This window comes from Monodon monoceros, unplaced genomic scaffold (assembly GCF_005190385.1).
Source record: "Monodon monoceros isolate NGI ecotype Baffin Bay Population unplaced genomic scaffold, NGI_Narwhal_1 Super_Scaffold_2, whole genome shotgun sequence".
NCBI lineage: Eukaryota > Metazoa > Chordata > Mammalia > Artiodactyla > Monodontidae > Monodon > Monodon monoceros.
Window position 1 is genome coordinate 63976194 of NW_021703776.1, and position 27547 is coordinate 64003740.

A 27547-nucleotide genomic window follows, 5' to 3' on the forward strand; every position below is an offset into this window, starting at 1 on the left:
AATTGGTTTTTGTTGACCTAGCCTGGGAAATTTAAAGCAGAAGCACCGGTCACATTGGTTGGGGATGAAACTTCAGAGGTCACTGAATGCCCAGGATCAAAGTATTCAACGGTATCACCACACAGTTTGTTTAATCGAGTACTCTAGCTCCGTGTATCCACTGTAATGCTGCAGGCTCTTTAATCTTTAAATTACCATTTAGTGGTATGATCCAAAAACTCTTCTGAATTTTGGGAAGCAGCCATCATTTCCAACGAGCACGTTCTTCCTCCTTAATAACTAGATTTAATACTTATAGAAAATATCCATATTTACTCAGTGCGCTAAACGTGCAAACGAGCAACGCTATGTGACCTATGTGAACACATCTCTAATCCGTGGTGCGCGCCGTCTCCTAGTAGCACAGAGTTGCTAGAGCTGTTTGAGGACATCTCCCAGTAAGCAAGGCAAAGGTAATACTCCACAGGAAGAAAAGAGGACGCCGAAACTGGGGGCCAGAAGTTAAAAAGATCCCATTCAGTCCTCTCTCGAACGTTCTCAGACAGAACTGAGGCGAGGCCCCTGACCCGCAGGGGTGCCTCCCCCACTGGGAGTGCCCTCGCCCTGTCCCCACGCCCCAAAGACGGACTGAACTCGGGCTGCCGGGCCGGTAGCTTCCGCCGCGCCCCTGGGTGCAGCCCACCGAAAAGCAGTCGGGCAGGTCTCGCCCCGGGCGAGGCTAAAAAGCCTCCATCCCGCACAACCAGCCCTCGGTCCCCGGTAGCAACCCGGCCTCAGGAGCAGAGGACCCGAACACAGCCTCGCGTTGACCCGCCGCAGCTCCTCTGGCGTCGGCGCCGCCTCTTCAGTCTCTAAATCCAGCCTCCGCGGCCCAGGGGCCGCTCCCTCCCCGCTGGGCCCTGCCTCTGCACTCCCCGTGCCATCACCACCCCCACGCGCTCAGGCCAGCCCTCTCCCAGCACACACCAGCCTCTCACACTCCTGGGCCCAGCATTCCTCCACCTTGCGTCCTGGCCCCGCCCCCGCGCTCTCGGGTTTGGAGCTCCCAGGTCCGGGCCTAGCGCTCGGGCCCCGCCCCACGTGCCCCGGAGTCCGGGGGAGGAGTTGGCGCTCGGGAGGAGGCGTGGCCGTGGTGCCAGCGGAGGCGCGGGCGTTGCGGCCGGGACTTTGGTTTTGACACGGACGGCGAACGGGAGCAGTGTCTGTGGTGCTGGGGTGTGGACGCGGTTCTTGCGGATCCCGCGTTCGAGTCGGGGGCAGGACTTTTTGTCTGGATCAACGCAACCGCGGCAACGCAGCGAGTCCTGGTGTAGCCGCAAGACTTGGTGCAGCCGCAAGACTTGGTGCAGCTGCAGCGGCCGGATTTCACCGCCGCTGCCACCTCCGCAAAGCCCTGCAGCTCCTGCCGGTTCTGGGAGAGAGACTCTTGAGAGTTTCTCCAGCAGAAAGAGCTGGGACGCGCGGCCCGAGGCGGCGTGGGAGGGATCCCGCGGCCCGCCCCTGACCCGCACCCGCGTGGGCCCTGGCTCTGAAGGCGGCGGGCCAGCGCCGTCCTGGCCTGGGCTCAGGCCTCGGAGCCGCAGGTGGAAGGAGGAAGCCCTGGAGGAGCGGCTGAGAGGTGGGGCGCCGGAACGGCGGCGGGTCTGGTAGGGGGCGATAAACCCCTTCTCCGTGCCCGCACTAGTGAGGACGGAATTCCAGAGTTGCTGGTGGCGCTGAGTGCCAGATGGGGGCTACCGAAGCAGGGGATATGGCCCCAGTTCTGGGAGAGTTGAGAGAGGCAGAGACGAGAGGTGTAGGCTGATGGGGATAGGTCCCTTTCCAAGAGAAGCGGCTTATAGCGTTTTTGGACCCCAGTGTGATAAAAATTGGACCTCACCAGAAATCCTCATGGACCAGCCCTCTTGTATGTGTGTTTTCAGAGGTCCACAGACAGGCATCAGCCCTGGACTCCTGGCTAAGAACTCCAGCTCTAGGTAGGGAGCGCTAATGGAAACTGATTAACTGACTCAATCGATTTGTATGTTTATTAATTTGTTTTCCAGGTGGCCAAGTGAAAGGTGATTTGGACACGCTGGGCATGGCTATTTAGTGTTTGTCTGTGGTAACCATTTCATGCCCTGAATCCTGCACCTTCCCTTCTGTGCCTGTGAGCTCTACTGCGCTTCCTTCCTAGCCAGAGTTCTTCTGCGGTGGTGAGGCCTTCCTGGCCCCTTGATCCTGGCTGGCCATGGGGAGCACCCTGGGCTGCCACCGCTCCATCCCCCGGGACCCCTCGGACCTGTCCCATAGCCGCAAGTTCAGCGCGGCCTGCAACTTCAGCAACATCCTGGTGAATCAGGAGCGGCTCAACATCAACACGGCCACGGAGGAGGAGCTGATGACCCTGCCTGGGGTGACACGTGCGGTGGCACGCAGCATCGTGGAGTACCGCGAGTACATCGGTGGCTTCAAGAAGGTGGAGGACCTGGCACTGGTCAGTGGCGTGGGTGCCACCAAGCTGGAGCAGGTCAAGTTTGAGATCTGCGTGAGCAGCAAGGGCAGCTCGGCGCAGCACTCTCCCAGCTCCCTGAGGCGGGACCTGCTGGCGGAGCAGCAGCCTCACCACCTGGCCACCGCCGTGCCTCTCACCCCGCGCGTCAACATCAACACAGCCACTCCGGCTCAGCTCATGAGCGTGCGCGGCCTCACGGAGAAGATGGCCGTCAGCATCGTGGACTACCGCCGCGAGCACGGGCCCTTCCGAAGCGTCGAGGACCTGGTAAGGATGGGCGGGGTCAGTGCCGCCTTCCTGGACAGGATACGGCACCAGGTGTTTGCCGAGAGGTCCAGGCCCCCGTCCACCCACACCAACGGGGGCCTGACCTTCACCGCCAAGCCTCACCCCAGCCCCACCTCGCTGAGCTTGCAGAGTGAGGACCTGGACCTGCCCCCAGGGGGGCCTACACAGATCATCTCCACTCGGCCTTCGGTGGAGGCCTTCGGAGGCACAAGGGATGGGCGGCCCGTGCTGAGGCTGGCCACCTGGAACTTGCAGGGCTGTTCAGTGGAGAAGGCCAACAACCCTGGGGTGCGAGAGGTGGTGTGCATGACGCTCCTGGAAAACAGGTGAGCACAAGAACCACCAGCGGTGTTGGGTGTGAAGGCAGCTCTTGCGTGGCCTCATTTGTGCATGCAAAGGAGTGGATTTTGTGGGGGTAGGGAGAGAGCAAGATTTTTAAATCAGTGTTCTTGAGGCCCCAGCTAGTATCGTGCAGTGTTCTGAGTGGCTGCGCTCTTCTTCTGCTCCAGAAATTTCTGAATACAGCTGTCTGGGCTTGAGGTCTGTATCTTGAACATGGTATATCTGAGATCAGTTCCTAACTTCGGGGTAAGTGGAGATTGTATTGGTGTTACTGCTTTGGAGAATATAGTTTGGCTTACAAGACTTCATGGGGTTCACACCAGATCAGGCACTCAGAGCCTGGGAACTGTTGCAGTTTTGCATGTATGAAAGAGCTGCTTGGATTTTTTTTTTTTCTTGGGAGGCCAAGTCACATTCGTTCCACCAAATATGCCTATTTGTGTGCAGAAAATCATCTTAAAGGCCAGGTATTTGCAAACACATGTGCTATGTATATTTACCAAAATGCTGCGAATGAATCACTCTTCATTCTTTTCCTTATTTAGCCTGAAGTTGGTTTTTAGGCCCACAGTTGCAGCCCCAAATGTATGTAACCTCTCCTGTCCCAGAGTCAGAAAAGTCCAAGCTGAAGTGTGGTGAATATTGGCCAGATTTTCCCATTTGAACTGTAGAAGATGAGAGTTGTAGGATGGGCTCTTATCACTGAGTGTTTACATTATTCACAACACTGCTTTCTGTAGGAACTTCCGTTAACGCTCCCCAAAACAAAACAATATTATTGTAGCAGTAACTCCCGCTCTTAGTGCAATAGTGTATTATATAACATAATCAACTTGGGGAAGGAAAGAAATGTTTCTAATGGTCCCTTCCCGGGCAGAAACCCTCTGATCCCGGTCTGGAGGGAATTGGCCGTGCCACCCCCCGAGACACAGTATGTTTAGGGCCACTCGCTGCTTTCTTTTGCCCTGAGCTGTTGGGGAGGCCGGTGAGGCGGCAGTTAGTGACATGAAGTGACTTCTCGGCGGGAAATCACAGTGCATTGTGGCAGAGCATCAGGATAAATGAGTGAGGAGAAAACCAGGTCACAGCGTTTCCCTGGCACCGTCCCACTGGCATGCCCCGTCACTGAGGACTGAGGGACCTTGCACCAGCTCAGGGAACGGGACCTGGGGAACCCCTGAGTGCTCTTCCTGCACCGCATAACTCACTCCTTTTGCAAAATCATCTAGTTCACAGGTGAGAACGGGACTCAGCCTAGGAGGTACTTGTCAGGTATGGCTTGGCAATTGTTCTCTCCATCCGTGGCTGCATGGGCGTATGTATGGGCAAGGAGAAGGGAGGAGGAGGAGGGCTAGCTGTTTAATTCCTATCATGAGTTTTCCTAAGGCTTAGTTTGGGGGGTGGAGGAGGATGAATCAGAATCTGAAGTTGCCCCAATAAGAATGATAGACTGGGTAGCCCTTGCGCACTAACTATGACAGAGTTTTCAAGCGTGGTGTCTGGACCAGCATCAGCAACTGATTCAGAAATTCTGGGTTTCTGTGTTTTCACGCACCCTCTGGCTGGTTCGGATATGCACTAAGGTTTGAGCTCCGTTGTGCTGTGTATCGGCAGTCAGCTATCCCTGTGGGTTGCCCTGTAAAGCGCCTTCCCCTGCACTGGCTTTTCTGACAAGGTCTGTGAGTCCAGGCAGAGCTTTCTAGGTACTATCTTTGGTTGTTCTGGTCATCCTGTTATTCAACCATATGATGTTCTTTCTGGCCAGAGTTCGAAGAATTTATTCAGATTCTAGAACAGATGAATGTAAAGGGTAGAAAATGGGAGAGTGAGCAAGAAACAGCCGACCTCAGAGTGGGCTCCGATCTGCAGGGCAGACCTGGGGCAGCCAGGGGCACACCGAGGAAGAGCGCTAGCTTGTCCAGCGAGGGATTTGTCCTGGTGTCTCTTGTTTGGATTTCCTCGAGGGGTGATTTGTTGAAGGTATTTGACTGCTGTCCTCAGGTGAGAGTGTAGGAAGAGCTTACCGAAACCCAGAAGGGTGTAGAAGGGAGCGTCCGGGAGTGACTTTAAATTTGACTTACGTCCCCATCACATTTCTCACACTTGGCCACATCTATTGTCCCTGTAGGTTGGTGGTTCCTTTTGCCTGTTCATGATGTGTTCAGTATTCTGGGTGCTCCAAGCACCTTGTTAGTGTCTGGTAAACCTGAAGTAATTGGCTTAGGGCTTGACCCCCTGCAGACCTGGAGTGGGTCCGTTTGCCTGTGTGACTCTCCTAGGGCACCAAAAGATGCCTGCCTGTGATCCCGTGTCCTCAGAACAGCAGTGCACATTCTCCAAGAGCTGTGTTCATCCTGATTCACAAAAATGTCTCGCATTCCAGTTGATCCTTTTATTAGTAAGAGGAAACACATTTAGTTGGATCAAGAATGGATGCATGTAATTTGTTGTGTGGCTGTTAATTTTCATACATACATATATACGTAGTACAGGAGTTACCTGACTTCTGGGTGTGCCTTCATATTTTCCAACAGCTTTCACATTCATTGGATTTCTTCAGTAACTCTGGGAAGTAGGTAATGCATGCTTTTATTAATGAGTCTCCATCTCTGGGTGAGGAAACTAAAACCAAAGAAGTTAAATGACTTACCTCCATCCCACAACTCTTTAGTGACTCAGCTGGGACCAGGACCCAGAACCTTCTGACTTCAGACCCATGCTCTTCACAGGCGTGCCATTTTGTAAGCACCTCACCTTTATCCTGCCTCTTGTTCAGGCATCCCACGCTCTGCCTAACCAAGGGCACTTGCCCAATTGTGTACTAGTCCCATTTTCTTACATTAAATCCATTGTAAAGGAAAAAAAAAACCAAAAAACCCAAAACGAAAACCCTTGGCTCCACCTCTTAATGTGTTAAACTGATGAAATTCCTTAACCTCTCCAAGTCTCAGTTTTTCCATATGTTAAATGTAGCTAATGGGGAAAAAAGCCCACAGAAACACAAACGCTTGGGCACTTCTTTTGCAAAGAGAATAGCTGGCTCTTGTTTTCCTTTCTGTGGGTTTGCTTTAGTAGGTGGGGGACTAAAGCATGCCTGGGTGGGGCTCTAACGGGATAGTCTGTTTTGGCCCTAAGATGCTGCTGCATTGGTGGACAAGTGTGTATGAGTTACAAGAAATCATGTTTTGCACATGAAGCCTGAGATAGGACAGCAGAAAGCTCGATAATCACATGATCACCAGGAGCCTTCAGGGACGTCATGCTATGGCACAGAACCGATGGGTTTCATCAGATTCCTTTGCCAAATCTCAGTCTTAGGCAGTGTTTTTCCTTGTTTTCAGTATTTATGGAGCAAGACTAAAAGAGGAATGCTTCTGCTAAATACTCTTGCAAAATTTGGTGGCAGCCCGCCTATGGAATGAAGATTGTTTCTTTTTTTCTCTTCCAGTTTTACTGAGCTATAATTGACGTACAGGACTGTATAAGGTGTACAGCATAATGATTTGACTTACAGACGTCATGCGGTGATGACCACAATAAATGTAGTGAACATCCATCATCTCATATAGATACAAACTCAAAGAAATAGAAAAAAACATGTGTTTTTTTCTAAAAAACATGTGAGAACTCTTAGACTTTACTCTCCTAACAACTTTCATATGTAACACACAGCAGTGTTCATGATATTAATCATTTTATACGTTAGGTCCGTAGTACTTCCTCATCTTTTAACTGGAAGCTCGTACTTCTTGACCACCTTCCTCCAATTTCTCCTCCCTCTACACCCCACCTCTGGTAACCACAAATCTGATCTCTTTTTCTAAGAGTTTGTTTGTTTGTGAGGTATAATTGACCTATAACACTAGGTTGGTTCCTGATATACAACATAGCTATTTGATATTTCTATGTATTTCAAAATGATTACCATGATAAGTCTAGTTATGATTTGTCACTATTCAAAGATGCTACATAATTATTGACTATATTCCCCACACTGTACATTTCATACCCGTGACTCATTTATTTTGTGATTTGAAGTTTGTACATGTTAATCTCCCTCACTTATTTTCTCTCCCCCTGGCCCCTTCTGGCAAGCATCTATTTGTTCTCTGTATCTATGACTCTGTTTCTGTTATGTTTGTTAATTTGTTTTCTAGATTCCACATATAAGTGATATCATACAGTATTTGTCTTTCTCTGTCTGACTTATTTCACTTAGCATAATATCCTCCAATTCCATCCATGTTGTTGCAGATGGCAAAATTTCATTCTTTTTTATGGCTGAGTAATATTCCATTCTGTGTGTGTGTGTGTGTGTGTGTGTGTGTGTGTGTGTGTGTGTAAACAATATCTTTATCTATTCATCTATTAATGGGAACTTAGGTTGCTTCCACATCATGGTTATTGTACATAATGCTGCAGTGAACATAGGGGTGCATATATCTTTCCAAATTAGTGTTTTTGTTTTCTTCAGATCTATACCCAGGAGTGGAATTCCTGGATGATATGGTAGTTCTATTTTTCATTTTTTTGAGGAACGTCCATACTGTTTTGCACAGTGGCTGTGCCAATTTACATGCAGCAACAGTACACGAGGGTTCCTTTTTCTCCACATCCTCTCCAGCATTTGTTATTTGTGGTCTTTTTGATGATAGCCATTCTGACAGGTGTGAGGTAGTATCTCATTGTGGTTTTGATTTGCATCTCGCTAATGATTAGTGATGTTGAGAAGGTTGCTTAATTTTTATTTTTTGTTTTTTGCTTGCTGAGGAGTTGTTCTGTTTTGGAAAGTCCCTTTGGTTTCTGAAAGCATAAGTCCTGTGGGAGCTGACATAATCTCCAAAAGAAATAAGGAGGTTTAGCATCCCACTTGTACATTTTCCCCATGGCCTCCGTCAGAGGGAACATGAGTCTCAAAGTCTTGAGCCTTTTTACGGTCTGAATCTGTTTTCTTGCCTCGTGTTTGTTTGCGATATCAAAGCACAAGGTGAATTAGTGCCTGGCAGCACGCACTCATTGTGAAAAAAGAGATTTTAGTTTATCAGACTTGATTAGTAGGCTCAATATAGACACAACCCATCTTGTCGTTTGATTCATTCGATGAAAAACACCTATTGAATGGCTGCTGTGTACGTGCATATGCTGAATTCCGGAGTTAGACTGGCCCTGTTTTTAAACCAAGTTAAGCAATGTTAATCAGCTTTTATGGCTCAGCCTCAAAACAGTCTGAAAAATCCATACATTTTATCAAAAGTCACTGAGTAGGACTGATACCTGGTTGAATTTTTCCTTTAAGAATAATGGGCTCGGGGCTTCCTTGGTGGCACAGTGGTTAAGAGTCCGCCTGCCAATTCAGGGGACATGGATTCGAGCCCTGGTCCGGGAAGATCCCACATGCCGCGGAACAACTAAGCCCGCGTACCACAACTACTGAGCCTGCACTCTAGAGCCCGTGAGCCACAACTACTGAGCCCGCGTGCTGCAACTGCTGAAGCCCGTGCACCTAGAACCCATGCTCTGCAACAAGAGAAGCCACTGCAATGAGAAGCCTGTGCACCGCAACGAAGAGTAGACCCTGCCCGCCGCAACTAGAGAAAAGACCGCGCAGCAACAAAGACCCAACACAGCCAAAACAATAAATAAAATAAATAAATTTATTTTAAAAAAAGAATAATGGGCTCATCCTGAGGGACTGAAAGGTAGATGGATGCAGCCAGACATAACATCTGGGGGCAAAGTGCCCAGCAATCCCCTTAAAGTAGAAATTGTGAAATCTATTTTGACAGCTGTGGAAATGGAGGCTCAGAGAGATTAAATGGCAGCCATGTGGCCTTCAGAAATGGAGATGTTGGAATCAGGTTTTGAAGCCAGACCTTTGTTTGATTTCAGAGCAGGGAGTGGAGGTGTCTTTTCCCAAATTCCACGTCCCTTGACTGACCCCCGGCCCACCTGCTCTTTCCTCCCTGTCTTGGGTCTGAGGCTGGCCAGGCATCAGGGCTTTGCCTAGACTCTCGGGACTGTGTCGAGCCACTGGAGGCCTCTGCTCCCTTCCTGTTTTTGTTTCTCGGAAGGACAGGGCTTTTGGCCAGAGGTAGAGCACTCCAGAGGGCGCCAGGGCCCCTCCATGCGGACCCTCAAATGTGAGTCTGCGACCTTGGCTCCGCTCCAAGGCGGAGTTCCAGTTTTCTGAGCCAAGGAGATCCGGGTGGTTTCCAGAGAGAAAGGTGGTCAGAAACAGGACTGCTGAGGATTAATAAGGGAAGAGAGTGTGAATGAAGGGAAGGCCTGGGGTGGGCGGAGGCAGGGTTCATTTCAGCAAAGGGAAAGCTGTTACTTTTGTCTTTCCAGAAAGCTGAGCCCATTTGGGATCTGATTTGGTGAGGGTGGGGCGGGGATGTGGAAAGTATTGATTCTTCCAGGAGATATTCATTCCTTTATTATTTATTCATTCATTCAACAGAAATCTTTTGAGCTCTCACTAAGTGCCAAGCCCAGTGTCAGGCTCTGGTCATAAAGTGTAGGACAAGACAAAGCTGGTGCTCTTATGGAGCTTCCATTTTAGTTAAGAAGATGGACAAGTCGGTACACAGATAAATAATTATGGGTAGTGGCGAAGGCTGCGGGTGATGGAGGCTTGCTGAGTGGATGGGGGTCAGGGAAGCCTCAGCTGAAAGCTGAAGAGTCAGCTGAGGAGCCAGGCATGGAAAAACTTGGGGGAAAGAGTGCTTCACCCGAGGAGCCAGCAAGTGCAAAGGCCCTGAGAGTGTTTGTTTTGGAGAGAGTGGGGTCCCGGGAGTGGCGGGTGGCTAGGGCTGCAGGGGGAGGCAGGGCCAGGTGGGTGGGCCCTGCAAGGCTTTTACTTTAATAGCAGGAGGAGGCCACAGAGGATTAGAAGCAGAGGTGATGAATTAGCTGTTACCAGGCTGTTCTGGCTGCGGGGGAAGCCGCTTGGAGTGGGTCCTGGGAGTTGAGTAGAGAGGCTGATACAGAATAAAGGCTGAAAAGTATGGTGACTGGGGAGCAGAAGTGGGTGGGGATAAGAGGATCTTTAGAGGCAGAAACTGGAAAGACTTGCCTGTGTTTTGGTTATTGTGGGGATTAACTGGGTAGATTCCTAGAAGACAGGCTCAGAGGCATTTAAGAAATCCCGGGGCTGACTCACATGCCTCTGCATTGTGTCGGCATGATGCAGCTTGCTGACCTCACCCCTCCATCTGCTGTGGACAGGTGTGGGATCTTGGTCCATCGTGGATGGAGGAAGAGGCCTTGTGGTCCTCTGTGCAGCCCGGGTGTTGGGCTATACCCCGCAGTCCTCCAAGCCTTATAGTTGTCCAGCCTCGAGACGAAGAAAGAGCCCAGAGACAGTGACAGAGACGTCAGTGGTTTATTGGACTGGGGGATCTTACACAAAGGGTCCTGGATCAACTCCCCACCTTGTTCGGCAGACGGTGGGCAGGACGTGGCAGCAGTCTTTGGTCCTTGCCGGAGAAGGAGGCTATTGTTTGTAGGGGGAATTGACGTCCGGTGCGCTCCTCAGTTGCCAGGGACTAACTAAGCCCTATAATTAAGAGGATTGGGTAGTCATGTGAGTGAATCAGGGACTGGTCGAGCAGGGGATGTGCAGAGAACAAGAGAACAGCCATCTTAAATGGCCTAACCACACAGCGGGCATCTGACAAGGCCCCTTCTGCTGTTTAGTATCAAGTACACGTAGAACGAGGACATACATGGGGAGTTTTAGGTAACTGTTTCTATCAGAAGACATTTCCATAAGTTAAATTCAACACTGATCGAGCACTTACCTGGGGAGGTCAGAGGCACAGGGAGACTCTGCCCTGGCATCAGGGAGGTCACAGTCTTACAAGGAGACACGCTCGCAGGTACTTACCGGGGTGATGTGTGTTTTGAACGAGGAGGTCAAGCTTAAGAAGCACAGGGGTCTGGTACCTGGTTGCTTGGCTCTTGCAGGTGGGTGGAGACCTCAGCACAGAGGAAGGATTGGGGGACAGGACCAAGTCAGGTGGTTGGAGAGGAGTTAGTCCGGAGTGGGGGCTGGGGTCTGAGCGGCTAGGGTCTTGTCGGCGGGCAAGTCGGCCGCTCCCACTGCAGCCACCTGGTGAGGGTCCAGGCTGGCCTACCGCCTGGGCTCAGACTGGGAACGTGGCAGGCTCCCCAACACGGTGCCTCACAGGAGAGAAGAGCGTTGAGGTAGGTGTTATTTTTATTTCAAAATTACCCTACCTTACAAAAGATTTTATCCTGGAGTTCCTTAATAACAGTCTCTGCCAGTAACAAAATCACGCATTTCACTAAAATGTGATGTGTTCATCATGCATGGACACCCTGGTTTGCGTGTAGTCATGTGCAGCTTAGTGGAAATTCCACACCAGTGAGTCTTATCTGAACATCCAGGATAGGCTACAGAAATGCCCTGCTCTGCTTTTAGTCCTCAACAAATATTTAGGAACCTCAGAAACTCCCTGATTCTATTCCTGATGACTGTACACAGGCCTGATCTGGACAGCAATTGTAATGTTTTGATTGACAGCTGCCAAACAGCTGGACTCCAGTGGGTAGAAACCCTGGGGAGATGTGCTCAGAGTTAAGTGGTTCATTATAAAGAAATTTTTTTTTAATTTTAAATTTATTTTTTTTTAAATTTATTTTTGGCTGCATTGGGTCTTCGTTGCTCCTAGTTGTGGCTCACGGGCTCTAGAGCGCAGGCTCAGTAGTTGTGGTGCACAGGCTTAGTTGCTCTGAAGCATGTGGGATCTTCCCGGGCCAGGGCTCAAACCCGTGTCCCCTGCATTGGCAGGCAGATTCTTAACCACTGTGCCACCCCTAAAGAAGTCTTGAATCCTTGTACTAAACTACTGGGTAAAGAAACCCTGAGTTTTCTTTACTGAGTACAGCTGCCTACCTCTGTTGCTCAGTTGTTTGTTTCCAACAAGCCCTTGTTTCCTGCGAATTCTGTTTTGATTCAGCCATTACCTGATTAAGCTGTTAAGCTGGGCCTTCAATTGTTTTATCTAGAAGCTGCTGTAAACTCCTGAAATGTGATGCCAAGAGAATGTTGTTCACGTGGCCACATGGAAGGTTGTGTGCATTTTGGGTGTGGTTTTATTGTGTTCTAGGGATCTGAACCTGGTTTGCTCACCCAGAAGCTGGAGGGTGAAGTCACTACTTCGTGTTTCTCAGCTTATGCTAAAAGCATGGTGTCTTTTAAAGTGGGAGGTCTCAGGTGGATTGTTGTTTTTAAAAATACTTATCCAATTCTCTATGAAAAAAAAAATTCCCCAGAATGTATTTTCATTAAGCAAATTCAGTCTGACTTAAATATTTTTGCAGTCTCTGTTTTCTTAAATGGGAAAAAAGTAAAAATTTTAGTGGCCTCTAAGTACCAGTGATTAGGCTTGGGACTCACCTGCCGGTAGATTTGGGGCTTTGTCCTTCCTTGTTTGGTGAGCAGCCTCTGCAACTGCAGGTCATTGTGTCATTTTACTGGTTAGCTCTTTGCAAAGTGGTTCCCAGTTGTTTTTAATTTGAGGACTCATTTTAAACAGTGAAATACTGCGTGTCCCTCCCCCTCCACATATGGTGCTTGTATTTTCAGTGTCCATGACCGTGGTGGTAGTAGTAGTTGTACGAAGAACAAAAACAATGATAGTTAACACTGATAATTACTGTGGCTGATGGCTTATACACTGGATACCATCATCAGTCCTCTTACAGATAGAGGAGAGATGGCTCAGGGAAGCTGAGTAATTTTCCCCAGGGTCACACAGCTTTTAGGTGATGGAGCTTGGATTATAATCCAAGCAATTGGATTCCAAGGCTTGATGATAAAAAGCTACTGTTAGTTCACTAATGCTTTTCCACAAATTTGTATTTTATTCATCACCCCAGCCTTTTTACTGGACTAGGTGCTCCCTTAACCAAGACCTTGGTTTGAGTTCCCTAGTCATGATCTTTCATAAGTATGCTGATAACAATATCATTTTGTGTGTGTGTGTGTGTGTGTATCCAGTATTTCTTTATTCAAAGTGGAGCAAGGGTATTTGCAAAGCAATCTGAGTGTGGGAAATTTTTTTTTTTTTTTCCTGCGGGATGCGGGCCTCTCACTGCTGTGGCCTCTCCTGTTGCAGAGCACAGGCTCTGGACGCGCAGGCTCAGTGGCCATGGCTCACGGGCCCAGCCGCTCCGCGGCATGTGGGATCTTCCCAGATCGGGGCACGAACCCGTGTCCCCTGCATCGGCAGGCGAACTGTCAACCACTGCACCACCAGGGAAGCCCGGGATACTATATTTTTATGACTTTCCAGTCTTTTTACAGTCATTTTGCCCACACCTATTTTGACAGCAGTCTCTTTAAACAATTTGCTTTCATAGAAGCTTGGCTAACATTCATCTTCCTTTTCTTAGAAACAACTTTTTCTGCTCACATTCCTGTTTCGACAGTCTATGTCACATTTAGGAGACCATAGTAATATATACAACTGACAAAAACAAGTCTGGGGACAGACACAGCTGACCCTGGATGAGCATGTGATGTCCCACTCAAGAGGGGAAGCGCACAGCTCATCCACCAGGAGAACTCAGCGTGCCACGGGTGCCCAGCTCTCAGCATGTTTTAGGAAGGGAGTGGGGACAGTCTGGTGGATCCCTTGAGCAGAGGTTGGTTAGGAGAACCTCTGTTGTGTTTTTAAGAACACTACTACCTGGGCTCAAGTTATGTTGTTTCTGTAGTCTAGAGACAGCATTTGCTGTGGATGTATATTGCAGACCCCTGGCAGTAACTGTGGGTTGTTACTGATGCACTGTTATTTTTTCTAGAAGATTGACTCAAAAATATAACTAGTTATAAGGTCAGGAGTTCATTGACCCAGTTTCTTCCCCCAAATCTCGTGCAACTTTTAGAAATAAAAGAGGTGAAGGAATAATGAGCTCTTAAAAAAAAATTTTGACCTAATACCTGTACTAGTCAGCATTTTCTTCGGTGCCTTAGATGGCCCGCTTATGAAACTCATGAATAACTGTGAGCTGGGAGGGATTTAATAAGCAGGTGGACTGGAGTCGATGGTATATAAAACACCTTTCCAAGTTTGTAACTCTGTACTGTCTTTTTTAGCCGTTCTGAGTTTAACGTTCGAGTTCAGTTTTTGTTCATGTTAAATTCATGTTCATACGTGTGAAACTGTGTAAGAGACTCGTGTCTCAGTACTCACACACCGGGCTCTGTTAAATGCCAGGCAGGACTGTTTAGAGTAGGTTTGTAATCTTGAATTGTATTCGTTTTGATGCTTCCAACATTTACAGTAAAAGTGCGGGTAGTTGTTAGGTATTGTGAGAGTTTCAGCTTGGAAATAAAAGTTGCTTCTGTCCTTTAGACTTTTGGGTAAATTGAAGAACATCTGAGACTCTAGATGATTGTTCAGAATGTTACTATTTGCAACTATTTATCTAATCTATGAAAATCAGGAATTTCTTGTCATTGACCTACCAAAGCAAGATATAGAAATAAACTGGGTGATGAGTGAGAGATAAGACTGCAGGATTACCCATAACCCCTGATTCCAGATACATATCTGTGTTCATCAAAATAACTGTGGTATTTTTATTGATGGATTATATTGATAAAGGCTGTATGTTTAAATGTATGCAGTTCTTCTGAATCACAAAATCCCTTCCAACCCTTAGGCTTTTTCTACAGAGAGGGAAAATCGTCACTATTTCTACCAAATGCCCTTCAATTCAGAGAAGGAAAAGTATTTGTTTTTACAGTTAAGATTGTATTAGTTTGCTAGGGCTGTCGTAGCAAAGAAGCATAGACTGGGTGGCTTAAACAAAAGATATTTATTTTCTCACAGTTCTGGAGCCTGGAAGTCTAAGATCAAGGTGTCGACAGGGTTGGTTTCTTCTGAGGCCTCTCTCCTTGCCTTGTAGATAGCCGTCCTCTCCCTGTGTCTTCACATGGGCTTCCCTCGGTACCTGTCTGTGTCCAAAGTTCCTCTTCTCATAAGGACCTCGTCTTATTGGATTGGGGCTACTCTAATGGCATCCAAGTACAGTCACATACTAGAGTACTGGGGGTTAGGACTTCAACATATTGGTTTTGGGGGACACGATTCAGCCCATAACAAGACGGTGTAAGAAAAATCGCCCAGGGACTTCCTTTTTGGCTTTTTGTGAGGAGCCTGTTCCTCTTGGTTTTTCCTGGGGCAGTGACGACTTCAAGTACTTGTTTACCAGTTTAAGTGCTGCGTTAGAATTCCTGGAGTGACAGTCTGCTGGACAAGAGGAACGGCTTTCTGGCCGGACCACGGCAAGCACACACCAGCAGTTAGGGACTGGGATTTGTTTGCCTTGAACTTCTCTCCTTCCAACTTGCCAGTCCTTGGTTTTCTCCTGAAATGCCAGCAGTGACCTGAAACCTTCTACCCACCCCCGCCAAGGCAGCAGCTCCACTTTGCCAAGTTCTCTGCTTGCCCTTGGCTACAAGTAATGGTGACACATGAGTTTGTCTGCCCTTTAGAATTGTAGTGCCCTTCAGCATTGCCGTGGAAAGGTGTGATTCAGAGGGACCACTGTGAAACCTACTCAACTTCGACTGTCCCTGACCTATTGTTAAGCACCACAGCTATGGGCTCCCCTATTGGCCTGCGTTTCCCCTCCCATAACAGGCATTCTGTTGTCATTGCCTGTGTGATGCCCTCTGTACTCCCAGACTGTACATACAGCCTAGTTTCGGCACCCTAACACTCAGGAATTTGTGGAAAGGAGAAACGACCCCTGACACCTATTGACTATTTACTTTGCCCCATGTGCTGTTGCTCAGCCTTTTATATTCATTAACTAACTTAATGTTTGCACCATCCCAGTGAGGTTGGCAAAGTATTCCCACCTTACGCATAAGGAAACTTAAATAATTTAAGTAAACTTGCCCAAGTCACATGGTTGGTGAGTGTAGAGCAGAAGTTCAAAGCTGGGCAGAATTACTCAGAGCCCAAACACTTTTATATTCAGAGGTAGAGAATCCATAAACCTGGAGATGGAACCAGGAGGTTAAGGAAGGGGACAGTTCTTTCCTAGGCTTTTATATCTAGAAAGTGTGAGAGACAAGTTTAAAAGGGAGGTGCTCCCTGGAACAGGGCCCAGCCGGCGCTTGAGGAAGTCATCCAATTCTAGCATCCAGTGAGGTCAGGAATGCAGGGCTTTGGGGACACAGGATTTTTTAAAAATTGAGAGATAATTTCCATACCACATAGTTCACCCCTTTAAAGTGTACAATTCAGTGGTTTTTAGTATATTCACAAAGTTGCACAACCCTTACCACTCTTCCAGAACATTTTCATCACCCACAAGGATACTCCATACCCATTAGTAGTCACTCCGCTCCTCCCAGCCCCAGGCAACCACTGATCTATTTTCTGTCTCTTGTGGATTTGCCTGTCCTGGACATTTCCTATAAATGAAATTATGTAATATATGGCATTTTGTGTCTGGCCTTTTTTACTTAGGTTCATCCATGTTGTAGCACGTGTATTTCTTTTTTTATGGCTGAATAATATTCCATTATATGGATATACCTCATTTCCTTTATCCAGTCATCAGCTGATGGACATTTGGGTTATTTTTACTTTTTGGCTATTGTGAATAATGCTTCTATGAACTTTCACGTACAAGCTTTTGTATGACATACGTTTTCATATCGCTTGGGTGTATACCTGAGAGTGGAGATGCTGAGTCATATGGTAATTCTATGTTTAACACGTTGAGGAACTGCCAGATTGTTTTCCAGAATGGCTGCACTGTTTTACATTCCCACCAGTGATATATGAGGGCTCCTGTTTTCTGCACATCCTCCCCAACGCTTGTTGTTGTTTCTTTTTTATTATAGCCATACTAATGGGCATGAAGTGGTATCTCATTAGGGATTTTAGTTGCATTTCCCTAATGACTATTAGTGATACTGGGCATCTTCTCAGGTGTTTACTGGCCATTTGTATGTCTTCTTTGGAGAACTGTCTGCATAGCGCTGGGTGGCCTGTTCTCACACCTGTTTCTAAGCTGATAAAGTATATCTTTGTCCTGACTCCCTTTTCACTCCATATTCCCCTTTTCCTTGCCCCTTAGTCACAGGATCATTATACCAGAGCCTAACCTAGAATAATTGTTTTGTAATAGGAAAAAATGCCTGCCATCCTACAGAAACAAACCCCCCATCTGGAAAGGAACCTGGAGAATTCCATTTGGTGTGCTTCATTACATATTCTGGCTGGAGCAGTCTGGCTGCACTGGACTTGTAACACTGTCCTTGAGAAGCACTTGGGGTCCTTTGATTTTCACATTTAAATTATGTGTTTTGGATGGAACTTCAGCACGTTTTTACTTTTTTCCAAAGTCAAAATGTAACATCCTATGCCAGGATTTGCAATGAGAGGTAATTTGGAGCTAGTTCATGACAATGTCTGCAAATTCCAGAACCCTGGGCCAGGAAGGAACCTCCCACAGGACTCTGCCTAAGTCACCGCAGACACATGAAATGTGTATCATGTTAATTTCCTTATTCTTTTGAGCCCAGCTGTAGAGCGTTGAATCGTTAGACTCTTAAGTTTATGGCACTCTCTCATCCATCAGTGCTAGGCTCCACTTCTGTTTGGTTTTATTTAAAAATTGTCTTCTTCATCCCCCTCCCCATTCATCCCCCTCCCATAGATTCCCAGTGCACAGTGTTAAATGTATGTCCTTAGACATATCTTTGAAAAATGTAATGGTTTCATCAACAAAAAACCTTGTGTTTTTATGGTTTCCAGTTAGTTCTTTGCTCCTGACTGCAGCTTAGTCATTGGCCACGTACAAGGGTGGGCCAGTGTCCATCCCCAGGTGATGGCGAACCAGGCTGCCTCAGGCCCCCTGCTACCATGTCCTTCACATACTTTTCTAGCCATTTGGATTTCCCCTCTGGGGGACACCTTTTCTCAGCCTTTGCCCATTTTGTAAAATGTAAAGTTGCTTTTTATTTTTCAGTTGTTTTGAAACGTTCATTTACATTCTAGATGCCAATCCCCTTTTTGGTCTCAGAGATTGCAGAGCTCTTCTCCCACTTTATCACCCCCTGTTAACTTTGTCTGTGGTGCCCTGCACACAACAGAAATTCTTAATTTTGCTGTGGTTAAATCTGTCAATTCCCTTTTGGATGCTGTTGAACAGATCCATCTCACCCCAAGTTCATTCTTACATTTTCCTCTTAGCTTCTTAGTTGTGTGGTTTTTTTATCTTTTGCATTTAAATTTTCACTCTATCTGGAGTCTACTGTTGAGTAGGTATGAGGTCGGGATCCAGTTTTCTTTTTTTCAATTTTTTTGTCCCGTCCACAAACAACTTGCTTCTTCCCCACTGATTTGTATGCGCACTTTATCATCCTTTATCATATGTGCATGGCAAATTTATTGTGTGTCAACTCATGCGTTCCGGTGCTGTAACCACACTGTTGTTAATACTGCAGCATCTGGTCAGGTAACTCTCCTTCCTTGTTTTTCTGCTTAAAAAATTCCCTAACCTGAGAGAAGGGGAGTGGCTGCCTCGACTCTGGCTTCCCCGGGGCGGTGGGTGCCTGCCCTTGACTGCAGGTGGCTGTGAGGTGAGCGCCCGGCCACTGGGCCTGGTGGGGAAAGCGGGCCCCGAGGGTGAGGCTGCCATAGGGCGGGTGGGCGACGCCGTGGAGACCGCCTTCCCTGGGTCGGGGCCGAGGCCTTAGGTGCGGCCGGGGCCTTCGTGGGAGGAGACAGTGCCCCGGTGCCTGATCCCCGTCTGGAATGGACGGGTGGATGTGGTGTGCGGATGGGTGCCCTGGTAAGGGTGGGAGCCTCTGCCGGGCTGACCCCCCGGGTCAGGCTCTGATTTGAGGGGCGGTGAAGAGCGCTCACTTTTTGTGCCGGCCCCAGTTGGTTTCTCCGCCGGCTGGGGCTTCAGCCCTCTTCCACCGCTGCACAGGCCGGGCCGGTGTGGGGCTTGTCTCGTCCGCCATCATTCTGCGCAGCGGCTCGTGGCAGGCGCTCCACAACAGGAAGGAGAACGTGGGGCGCGGAGCGGGGCGGGGTCTGGAAAGAGCTTTGGAGCCAACTCTGCCAAGGTTCCAAACGTGGCCACGCCCGGTATTAGCCTGGTGGCCTGGGGCAAGCTGCTTAACCAACTTTGAACTTTGGCTCCTTCGTTTGATAGGGGCTGTCACACTGCAACCTTGCTGGTCAGTGGAGAAGGTCAGAGGTCTATCGAGCATCTAACACTGGGCTGCACGTGGTAGGTGCTCAGTACGTAGGAGTTGTCATCTGGGTGTTACCTTACAAGAAAGTTCTCTAGTTCATTAAGCATGTCCTGTGCCAGGCTGTGCCAGGTATTAGGTATCCAGAGATGAATGACCTAGCCCCACCCTTTGACAAGCTCACAGTTCAGGGTGAGATAGTAGTAGGTAGGTAGGTAGACAGTAGCTAACCCCGATGCTAAGATCAGGGTGTAAACTCAAGCTGTGGAGGATGCATCCCTTAGCCCAAGCTAGAGGTCCAAGGGAGGCTTTCTAGAAGAGAAGAAGCCTGAACTGAATCTTGGAAGGTGACTGAAGTTAGCTGAGGGAATAAAAGGCAGAAGGGCATTCCGGGTAGAGGGACTGGCAAGAACAAAGCATGGAGACAGGGAGCATAGTGCATGCTGGGAAAAAAAAATCTCTAACCAGACAAGTTTTACAATCAGTTTGAGTTTCTCAAATATCCTGTTGGAATTTTGATTGGAAATGCATTGACTTTATACATGAAGTTTGAGACAATTTGACATCATTGAAATGATAAGTTACCTTTTCCTGGAAAATCTATGTTTCTTCATTTATTTATGTCTTCTTTTGGAACTTTTAATAAAGCCTAACTTATTTTTCCACGAAGGTCCTGTGCATTCTGTGTTAGCTTAGATCTTAGATACTTTGATTCCCTGTTTTTAAAATCCCCAGAGAATAAAGTTCCAAAGTTTTGCGCTGTTACTCATTCCAGTATTTAACTGTTCTTATTACCATGATACTCTTCCTTCACTTACTGTACATCCCTTATTTGTAGTTTAGGCCCATTTTTCTAAGTCCTTCCTAGTAGAAGTAAAAACCAGCCAGTCAGAACCTCTGTGAGGCTCTCTCTGTATGTTTGGAGACCTCAGTTCAATCTCCTTCCACCTTATATTCTCACCCGGAATAATTTTAGTTCATTTTGCCTTTCCCCATGATTCATATTTTTCAAGCATAAATCAATTCTTCTTTTTAAATCTCAGATTGCCCTTCTTGTATGAGTAGGTATACAAGTATGAGCAGGCCCGGTGGAAGAACCAAAACATGGTCACTGGCTTTAAACAAAAAAAACAAAAAAAAAAAGAAAAAAAAGTAGCGACCATAAATTATAAATGTTTAAATTTAAAATTAATTTTCTTTGTTCAGGGCGACGCTAGCAGTGAGTCAGACTTTATTTTATGTCAAATTTGAGATTAAAGAACTTGGAATTATCTTCTATAGTTCAGACATCATTTATTGAGTCCCATTTTTGCAAATCTTTTTTGTTTCTCACATGTCCATGGATTCCTGCTTGACCACAGACATATGTCTGTACATGCCTCCGCCCACAGAGTGTCTGGGTATGTGTGAGTTATAAATATACCCATCTTTTAAAATAGATCTTTATCTTTACTGTTAATTGCTTCTTTGCTTCTTCCACTTTCTCAGTGAGTAAGTAGAGTTGGGAAGACCTGTATGCAGTTGGCTGTACACTGCCTTCTAATTATTTGCAGGCTCTCCTCCTTGGTTAGTTTCAGCCAAGCCCAGTGGTACTGGCATCTGATTTCACCTAAAAGCAACCCAGGTGAAAATTAGAAGTTTCTTTCTCTTTAACCAGGTTTCCAGGTGGCCTGGTGGCTGCTCCCATGTCCTTGGTCTTTTGCATAGTTCTAGGCCAAAGAGTGAAGTTTGTTTTTTGGCATCCAAGTAGGGACCTTTAGTTTTGATATGAAACATTTAAAACATACAAAAAATATAAATAATACTTCGGCCCTTTTTCCCCTCTTGTCAATGCATTTTACTTTTCTGAGGACCCAGAGCCCTTACATCCCACTGTCATTCTTTTAGGTCCCTCCCAGTTTACCCCTTCTGTGCTTAGAAAATTTCTGTCCTTATAAGACTTGATGGGCAGCAGAGCCCACCATCCACAAGGGAAGCTGGAAATGCAAAGGCTCACTTTCCCAGTGTCCTTTGCAGCTAGGGCCTGGGCTCTGCAGGTCAGTGTGTCCATTCCAATCTCTGAGTTGGGAGCCAGTGGCACTAACAACTCAGGAACTATGAAGAGTTCACTCTGAATTTATAAACATGTCAAGTCTCTGTGTTGTACACCTGAAACTAATATGATGTTGTAAATCAACTATACTTCAGTTAAAAAAAAAGAAATATTTAAATACATCCACCCAAACTTCAATTTATAGGGACTTTATAAAAAGAAGCAGAGGAAAAGAAAAAAGTTGTTACAATTAAAAAAAAAAAAAAAAAAGAGCTCACTGTGGCCATAGGGACAGTTTGCACAGGATCGTGTGAGAGAGAGAGTATGGCTGGTGACAGGGAGCGATGTCCAAGGCTGGCTACTGTTAGCTGCACAGGCTGCTACATCAAGGATTTGGCATTGAGACAGTGGGGTCCTTTCTACCATAGTTCTGGGTCATGTTTGCCTCTTGTTCCTGATCGTCCAACCCTACCTCCTTAATATCCTTTTAATGAAATACTTTTCTGCTTAAATCAGCCAGTGTTGCTTTCTGTTTCTTGCAACTAAGAATCTTAACTGGGGGCTTCCCTGGTGGCGCAGTGGTTAAGAATCCTGCCAATGCAGGGAACACGGGTTTGAGCCCTGGTCCGGGAAGATCCCACATGCCACGGAGCAACTAAGCCCGAGCGCCACAACTACTGAACCTGCGCTCTAGAGCCTACGAGCCACAACTCCTGAGCCCGCGAGCCACAACTACTGAAGCCCGCACGCCTAGAGCCCGTGCTCCGCAACAAGAGAAGCCACTGCAATGAGAAGCCCGCGCACCGCAACAAAGAGTAGCCCCCGCTCGCCACAACTAGAGAAAAAGCACACACACAGCAACGAAGACCCAACACAGCCAAAAATAAATAAATAAAATAAAATAAATTAATTAAAAAAAATAAAGAATCTTAACTGATACACCCTGACATATAGCCCCTGCACCAGTGGTTTTAAAACTCTTGTTTAGCCAAGGAAACATTTTTTTAAATGCAGTCTCATCTGGAAATACAACACATAAAGCCCGTAAGAGGGGGTATGCTCTGGGTTAGGGGCCCAGGAGGGGCCTGCACCACACAAAGCCCAGTTGAAACACACCTGCCCTGGACATTTTCTGATCCAGGATCAGTCACTGCCTCCCTGGCCTTGTGACAGGCCGTCCTCTGCCAGGCGGCCGCTGGACAAACAGAGGATGGCGTTTGCTACTGGTTCTTCATGGTTTGTATTTTCAGGGCTCTTCACGTGCTGTGCATTCCAAGACCCTGGCCTTCTCTTTGCCCTCTGATCGCTCTTACCAGCTGAATGGTTATATACCTGGCTCATGTCTGGACCCAGCACAAGTGTGGACACCTGGATCAAAGGACATTTGTTACATGTGTCTCTTAAGAGTCCTCTTCAAAACACAAAGCCATTTTTAAGATTAGAAAAAACTTAACAGTTGACTAGTCAGCAAGGGCTGAAATTCGCCTTCACATGTAAAGAAGGATGTGTTTTAGAGCAGGGTCTCTCAACCTTGGCAATTTTGAATTTAAAAACGTTTTTCATTTTGAGGTTTTCATAGATTCACATTCTATTGACACTTTGAGCCAGGTAATTCTTGGTTGTGAGGGCTGGCCTGTAGCATGTTTATCAACATCCCTGGCCTGTACTCCCTAGATGCCAGGAGCACCCCCTGCCCCAGGTATGACAACCAAAACTGTCTCCAGATGAATGTCCCCTGGGAAGCAAACTCATCCCTGGTTAAGAATCACTGTTCTCGAGCTATTCATAAGGGAGGCATCAAGAGCAGTGTGACCACTGTGGGGACCAGGGCCCAGCCTGACCTGGTGGCTTGTGGCTTCATAGAAGTGCTGGACCTTGGGGCCCAGGCTGGACATGGAAAGAGGGGAGCCAGAGGGGCTGAGAGGCAGACCACCCTGTGCCAGCAAGGTTGAAGAAGAGTGGGTGACTCTTTGCAGTTGGAGGGCTGGGGGGGGGAGCGGTTGGAGGCTGGGACGTGTACAGTTTCAGCCATGGAGTGAGTGGCATAGATGGAGCTGGTGGGATGTGTGTGGAGTAGAAGGCAAGGCTGAGGAGGTGAGGCCCAGGGACCACTCTGCACCTGTGCCCCTTGCTGGCACTTCCAAGTAAAGCAGGAACTTGGGAACCACAAACGGATCCACCTCCCTGGTCATGAGGGTGAGCCCAGGATGGGGCAGGGCTGGGGCTGTGGGAAGGGCAGGGAAGCTAAGCAAAGGCCCCACGGAAGGAAGTGTCCTAAAGAGGGTAAAGAGGATAAAGCAGGGCCTTCCCAGGGAAGGTCGATGCACTTGCTTGGGGGCAAATCATTTCAAGAACGGCCTGGAGAAGACTCCCTCCTTCACACAGCCCAGAACAGAGCAGAAGTTTGGAAGAAGGAGAGAAGAGGTAGGACTACTGGGCCTTGTTTTATGGTAGAAAAATTGGGTCTCATGGGAGCCCAGTAAATTCAGCAAGTTCTCTTATGCAATGGCTATTTGAATAAAATTTGTTCAGGTTACAGAATGGAAAAATTATTTCTGTTCAGATGCTGGGAGGTACCACTGTTAACAGTTGTGAACAGGTAGGAAAAAATATTAGCAGGGTTTGACTTACTCAAGCATTACTGTTTGTATTTCTGGTGGAGATGTTATCATCTTTCCGTAGTAATGACCCCCTTAAAATAAAAATGAAGACTTGAAATAAAACGTTATTTTTGTGTACAGAGAAACAGCTCACGTTAAAGAGCTAATTGTATTTGACTCTAGATCGTGCTAGCTTGATATGTGCTTGACTCTATTATAAATATACTCGGAAACAAACTGCTAATGCCAGAAAGCAGAATAAATCATTTTCAGTGAGGAGCAAAGAGGTGGGAGGGAAATAGCATATGGTATAAAATTGTACAACCTAAAAATAAAGCTGCCTGATTCTCCTCAAGTAGCTCTTAGGTACTCTGAATGTCTTCAGTGGAAGGAAAAATAATAAATCCCAAAATGATTCAATATATTTTGACTTAAAATGTTACTGCATACATTTTTAGAGACAGAAAGTGGATTTGGTGGTCAGGTCCGGGGGTGGGAATAGGGATTGACTGCAAATGGGCACAAGGAGACTTTTTGGAGGATCTGAGTGTTCTAAAACTGGATTGTGGTGATGATTGCACAACTACAGATTTACTAAAAGTCATTGAATTGTACACTTAGTGATTTCATGGTATGTAAATTTTATCCCACTAAAGCAATCACAGAGTTACTGCTCTAGGCTTTAGACATCTTACTTGACTTCTCAGCCATTCTCACGTCTGTTTCATTGGTCCTTTCAATGAGTGTCTGACTTAAGGTAAGTCATTTAAGCTCCCTGTGCCTCATTTTGTCCCAGAAAAGGGGGTGATGGTGGACCTCCCCAGAGGTTGTTGGGACAAATAATTGAATTAATAGGTGTAAAGCACTGACAGCAGCCTCTGGTTCCCAGTATCATCGTCACCATGACCATCATCTGTGTCGTTATTTGTGGCTATGGTTGTTTTCTCCCCTCGATGGCCGAGACCTGGCTCTGGTCCAGGCCTCCTGCAGAGCCTCCCATCCGCTCCGCTCCACACCCTGCAGTCAGAGTATGACTTCTAAAAGGAAGACCTAACCTTTCTGAAGCTGCTACCATGGTGGATTCCCACGGGGCTTTTACATAGATTCCACACTCCCCATGCTCACAGGGAGCACCCCCTGCCACACTCACACTGTCACCCCTCCTTTGTCCCTTGTCTCATCTCAAGTTCTCCAGCCGTCTCTCAGCCCTTGATGTTTCTGCCAGTCAGGAATTCTTCCACTTCCCATCTGGGCTCTGCCTCGGACCATCTTTCCACCCTTTCTCTTCCTGTTGGTGCCAACACAGGGCCCCTGTGAGGCCCTCTTAATTTTGGGCCCCAATTTTGGGCTCATGGTGGGTACATGAATAATTATTGTAATTGCAACTCCGGAGGATTTGAAATTACTGTAATTACTCATGTACCCACCGCGAGCCCTGCAAGGTAGGGCGTGCCCTGCTCCTTGCTGGTCGTAGCTTCCTGCACAGTGTGTGGCACTTGGTCAGCAGCTCTTGAAGATCAACTGTATCTCTGAAGTGCTGACTTGCCTTCCTGTTTAATTGCCCCAGGGAAGTAACATGATCCTAGTGTGTGTTCTGTTCATCTCAGGAAGCCTCAGGTCTAGAACCCTTTCTCTCTTTGTGCCTTTGCTCAAGAGAAAACTCCTGTTTGTTTTCCAGAGGTTTAACTTAAACCGAAAAAGAGATTATAGCCTTGGCATTTTGCCTGATGGTACTTTTCTAAGGGGAAGATCCTTCTTCCATCTGATCTGCTGGGATCTTAAAACTCTAAATTAGAAATGCCTTCTTTGCATGAAATAAAAGAACTTACCCATTAACCATCTGTTCACCTGCAAACCAGCTTTTTCCTGTGGAGATCCTCTATTTTCTCCACACATGCGCTTTCAAAATATATTTAAGCGGAGCAATGTTCCAGGGCTTTAATCTGAGACACTGAGTGGTTTACCCCCCACCCTGGTAATCAGCCTTTCCCTCCCCCCACCACTGCTGGGCCAATGGGGACTGGCGATCCCCTGAACTTCTGTTTATGTGAATTTTATCTCATCCGTTTAATATTTCTGTTTTAGCTGTACTTTATAATGTGCATACCGTTGGATTTCTACTTCTGTCTAGTTTACCAGTAAGTAATATATAAGGAGGCTACATGCTCAGAATCACTGAGAGTGCTGTAAGGGTGGTTGAGGTAGTGATGCCTTATTTTAAAATTAGGAACGGGGACTTCCCTGGCAGTCCAACGGTTAAGACTCCCTGCTTCCAATGCGGGGGGCACGGGTCCGATCCCTGGTAGGGGAACTAGGATCCCACATGCTGTGCGGCACAACCCCAAAATAAATAAATAAATAAAATAATAATTAAAAAATAGAATTAGGAACACGGTTACGGTTATATAGAAACTCACCTATATACAGTGGTTTGCAGGCCTTTAGAAATCAGCAGAAGCTTTCCTCGAAGGAAACTGTAGGTAGAACTCCAGAATGTACCAGTACACACACAGACGGAAGTGCCGCGGGCTGGAGCCGGGAGTCCCACCCACTTCACTTCCCCGGAAAGTGTGCTCAGCCCTCCTCGTGCATCACAATCACCCGAGATGCTCTGAAGACGTTCCTACGCCCGCTCCCACCGAGATGCCCCTCTGCCGGCCTGGGGAGGCAGGCGCGGGTATGCTCATCAGAGCTCCCCGCTGACTCTGAGAGCGGAGGGTTGAGAACACTTCTCCCCAGCCCGGTGAGCAATGGCTTCTCTCGAGATTCCAGCCAGGGCACCTGGATATTGGAACTTTAGTGCCACGGGGAAGACGCCAAGAAGACTCTTTTTCTCCAACAATAAATTCGTAGACGAAGGACTCAGGTACCTGGCAGGGCACAGGATGCTTAGGAGAATTCTGCAACACCTGGAGGAAGTGATGTGAGGTCATTCTCCACCTGTGCAGTGTGTGTTCCCCCTTGTCACTACCAGGTGTCACATCGCACTGTCCCCTTTTCTATTTGGGGTTGACAGGAGAGGGCAAGAGTCACAGGGCAGCAGCTCCTTTCTGCCTTCTCTCCTTCCTGCCCACTCCCTCATTCCCCCTTCTAAGTACATGGGGGTTTGGAGGAAAAGTGTCCAGAAAGGCTTCAGGATCTCCCCTTCTACACCCTTCCAGAAACCAGGGCCATGGTGCCCCTCTCTGGCACTGCTGTTGGAATATTGGGGATTCTGTGACTGTACCCCTAGCTGTAGCTTGTCATAGACCAGGGTGGTAGGCAGGAGAAACTTTAATAGACACGCTCAGGGCACACACAGTGTGGCTTTGTGGCAGCCCCAGGAGGTGTGGACATATACCTACCTTAGAACGCTGGCTGTGAATTTCAGGAGCCTACATGCACCTGCCTTGGTATCTCACTAATGCCAGCTCATCCTCAGATCCCAACTTAAAAATCCCTTCCTCTGGGAAGCTGGCCTCCACCCTGGGCAGATCGGGCCCCTCCCCTGCTCTGTGCCTGTTTGGACAGTGGGCATCAGTTGTAAGTCC

At 47.5% G+C, this 27547-nt stretch overlaps 1 protein-coding gene across 4 annotated transcripts in view; it reads left to right on the plus strand.

Annotated features, from left to right (window-relative positions):
- Positions 1-1163: 1163 nt before the first annotated feature.
- The window catches only part of EEPD1 (endonuclease/exonuclease/phosphatase family domain containing 1), a 117018-nt gene continuing 90634 nt past the window's right edge, over positions 1164-27547 (plus strand). For 3 of the 4 annotated variants that reach the window (XR_003795222.1, XM_029233421.1, XM_029233423.1), the window contains exons 1-2: positions 1186-1618; positions 2046-3108. Coding sequence is in view for 3 of the 4 variants with exons in the window: in XM_029233421.1 (XP_029089254.1) it covers positions 2231-3108 (878 nt within the window). In the remaining variant the exon portion in view is untranslated. Of the gene's footprint in view, positions 1619-2045; positions 3109-27547 lie in introns of all 4 variants that reach the window. The other variant, XM_029233422.1, reaches the window with a different exon arrangement.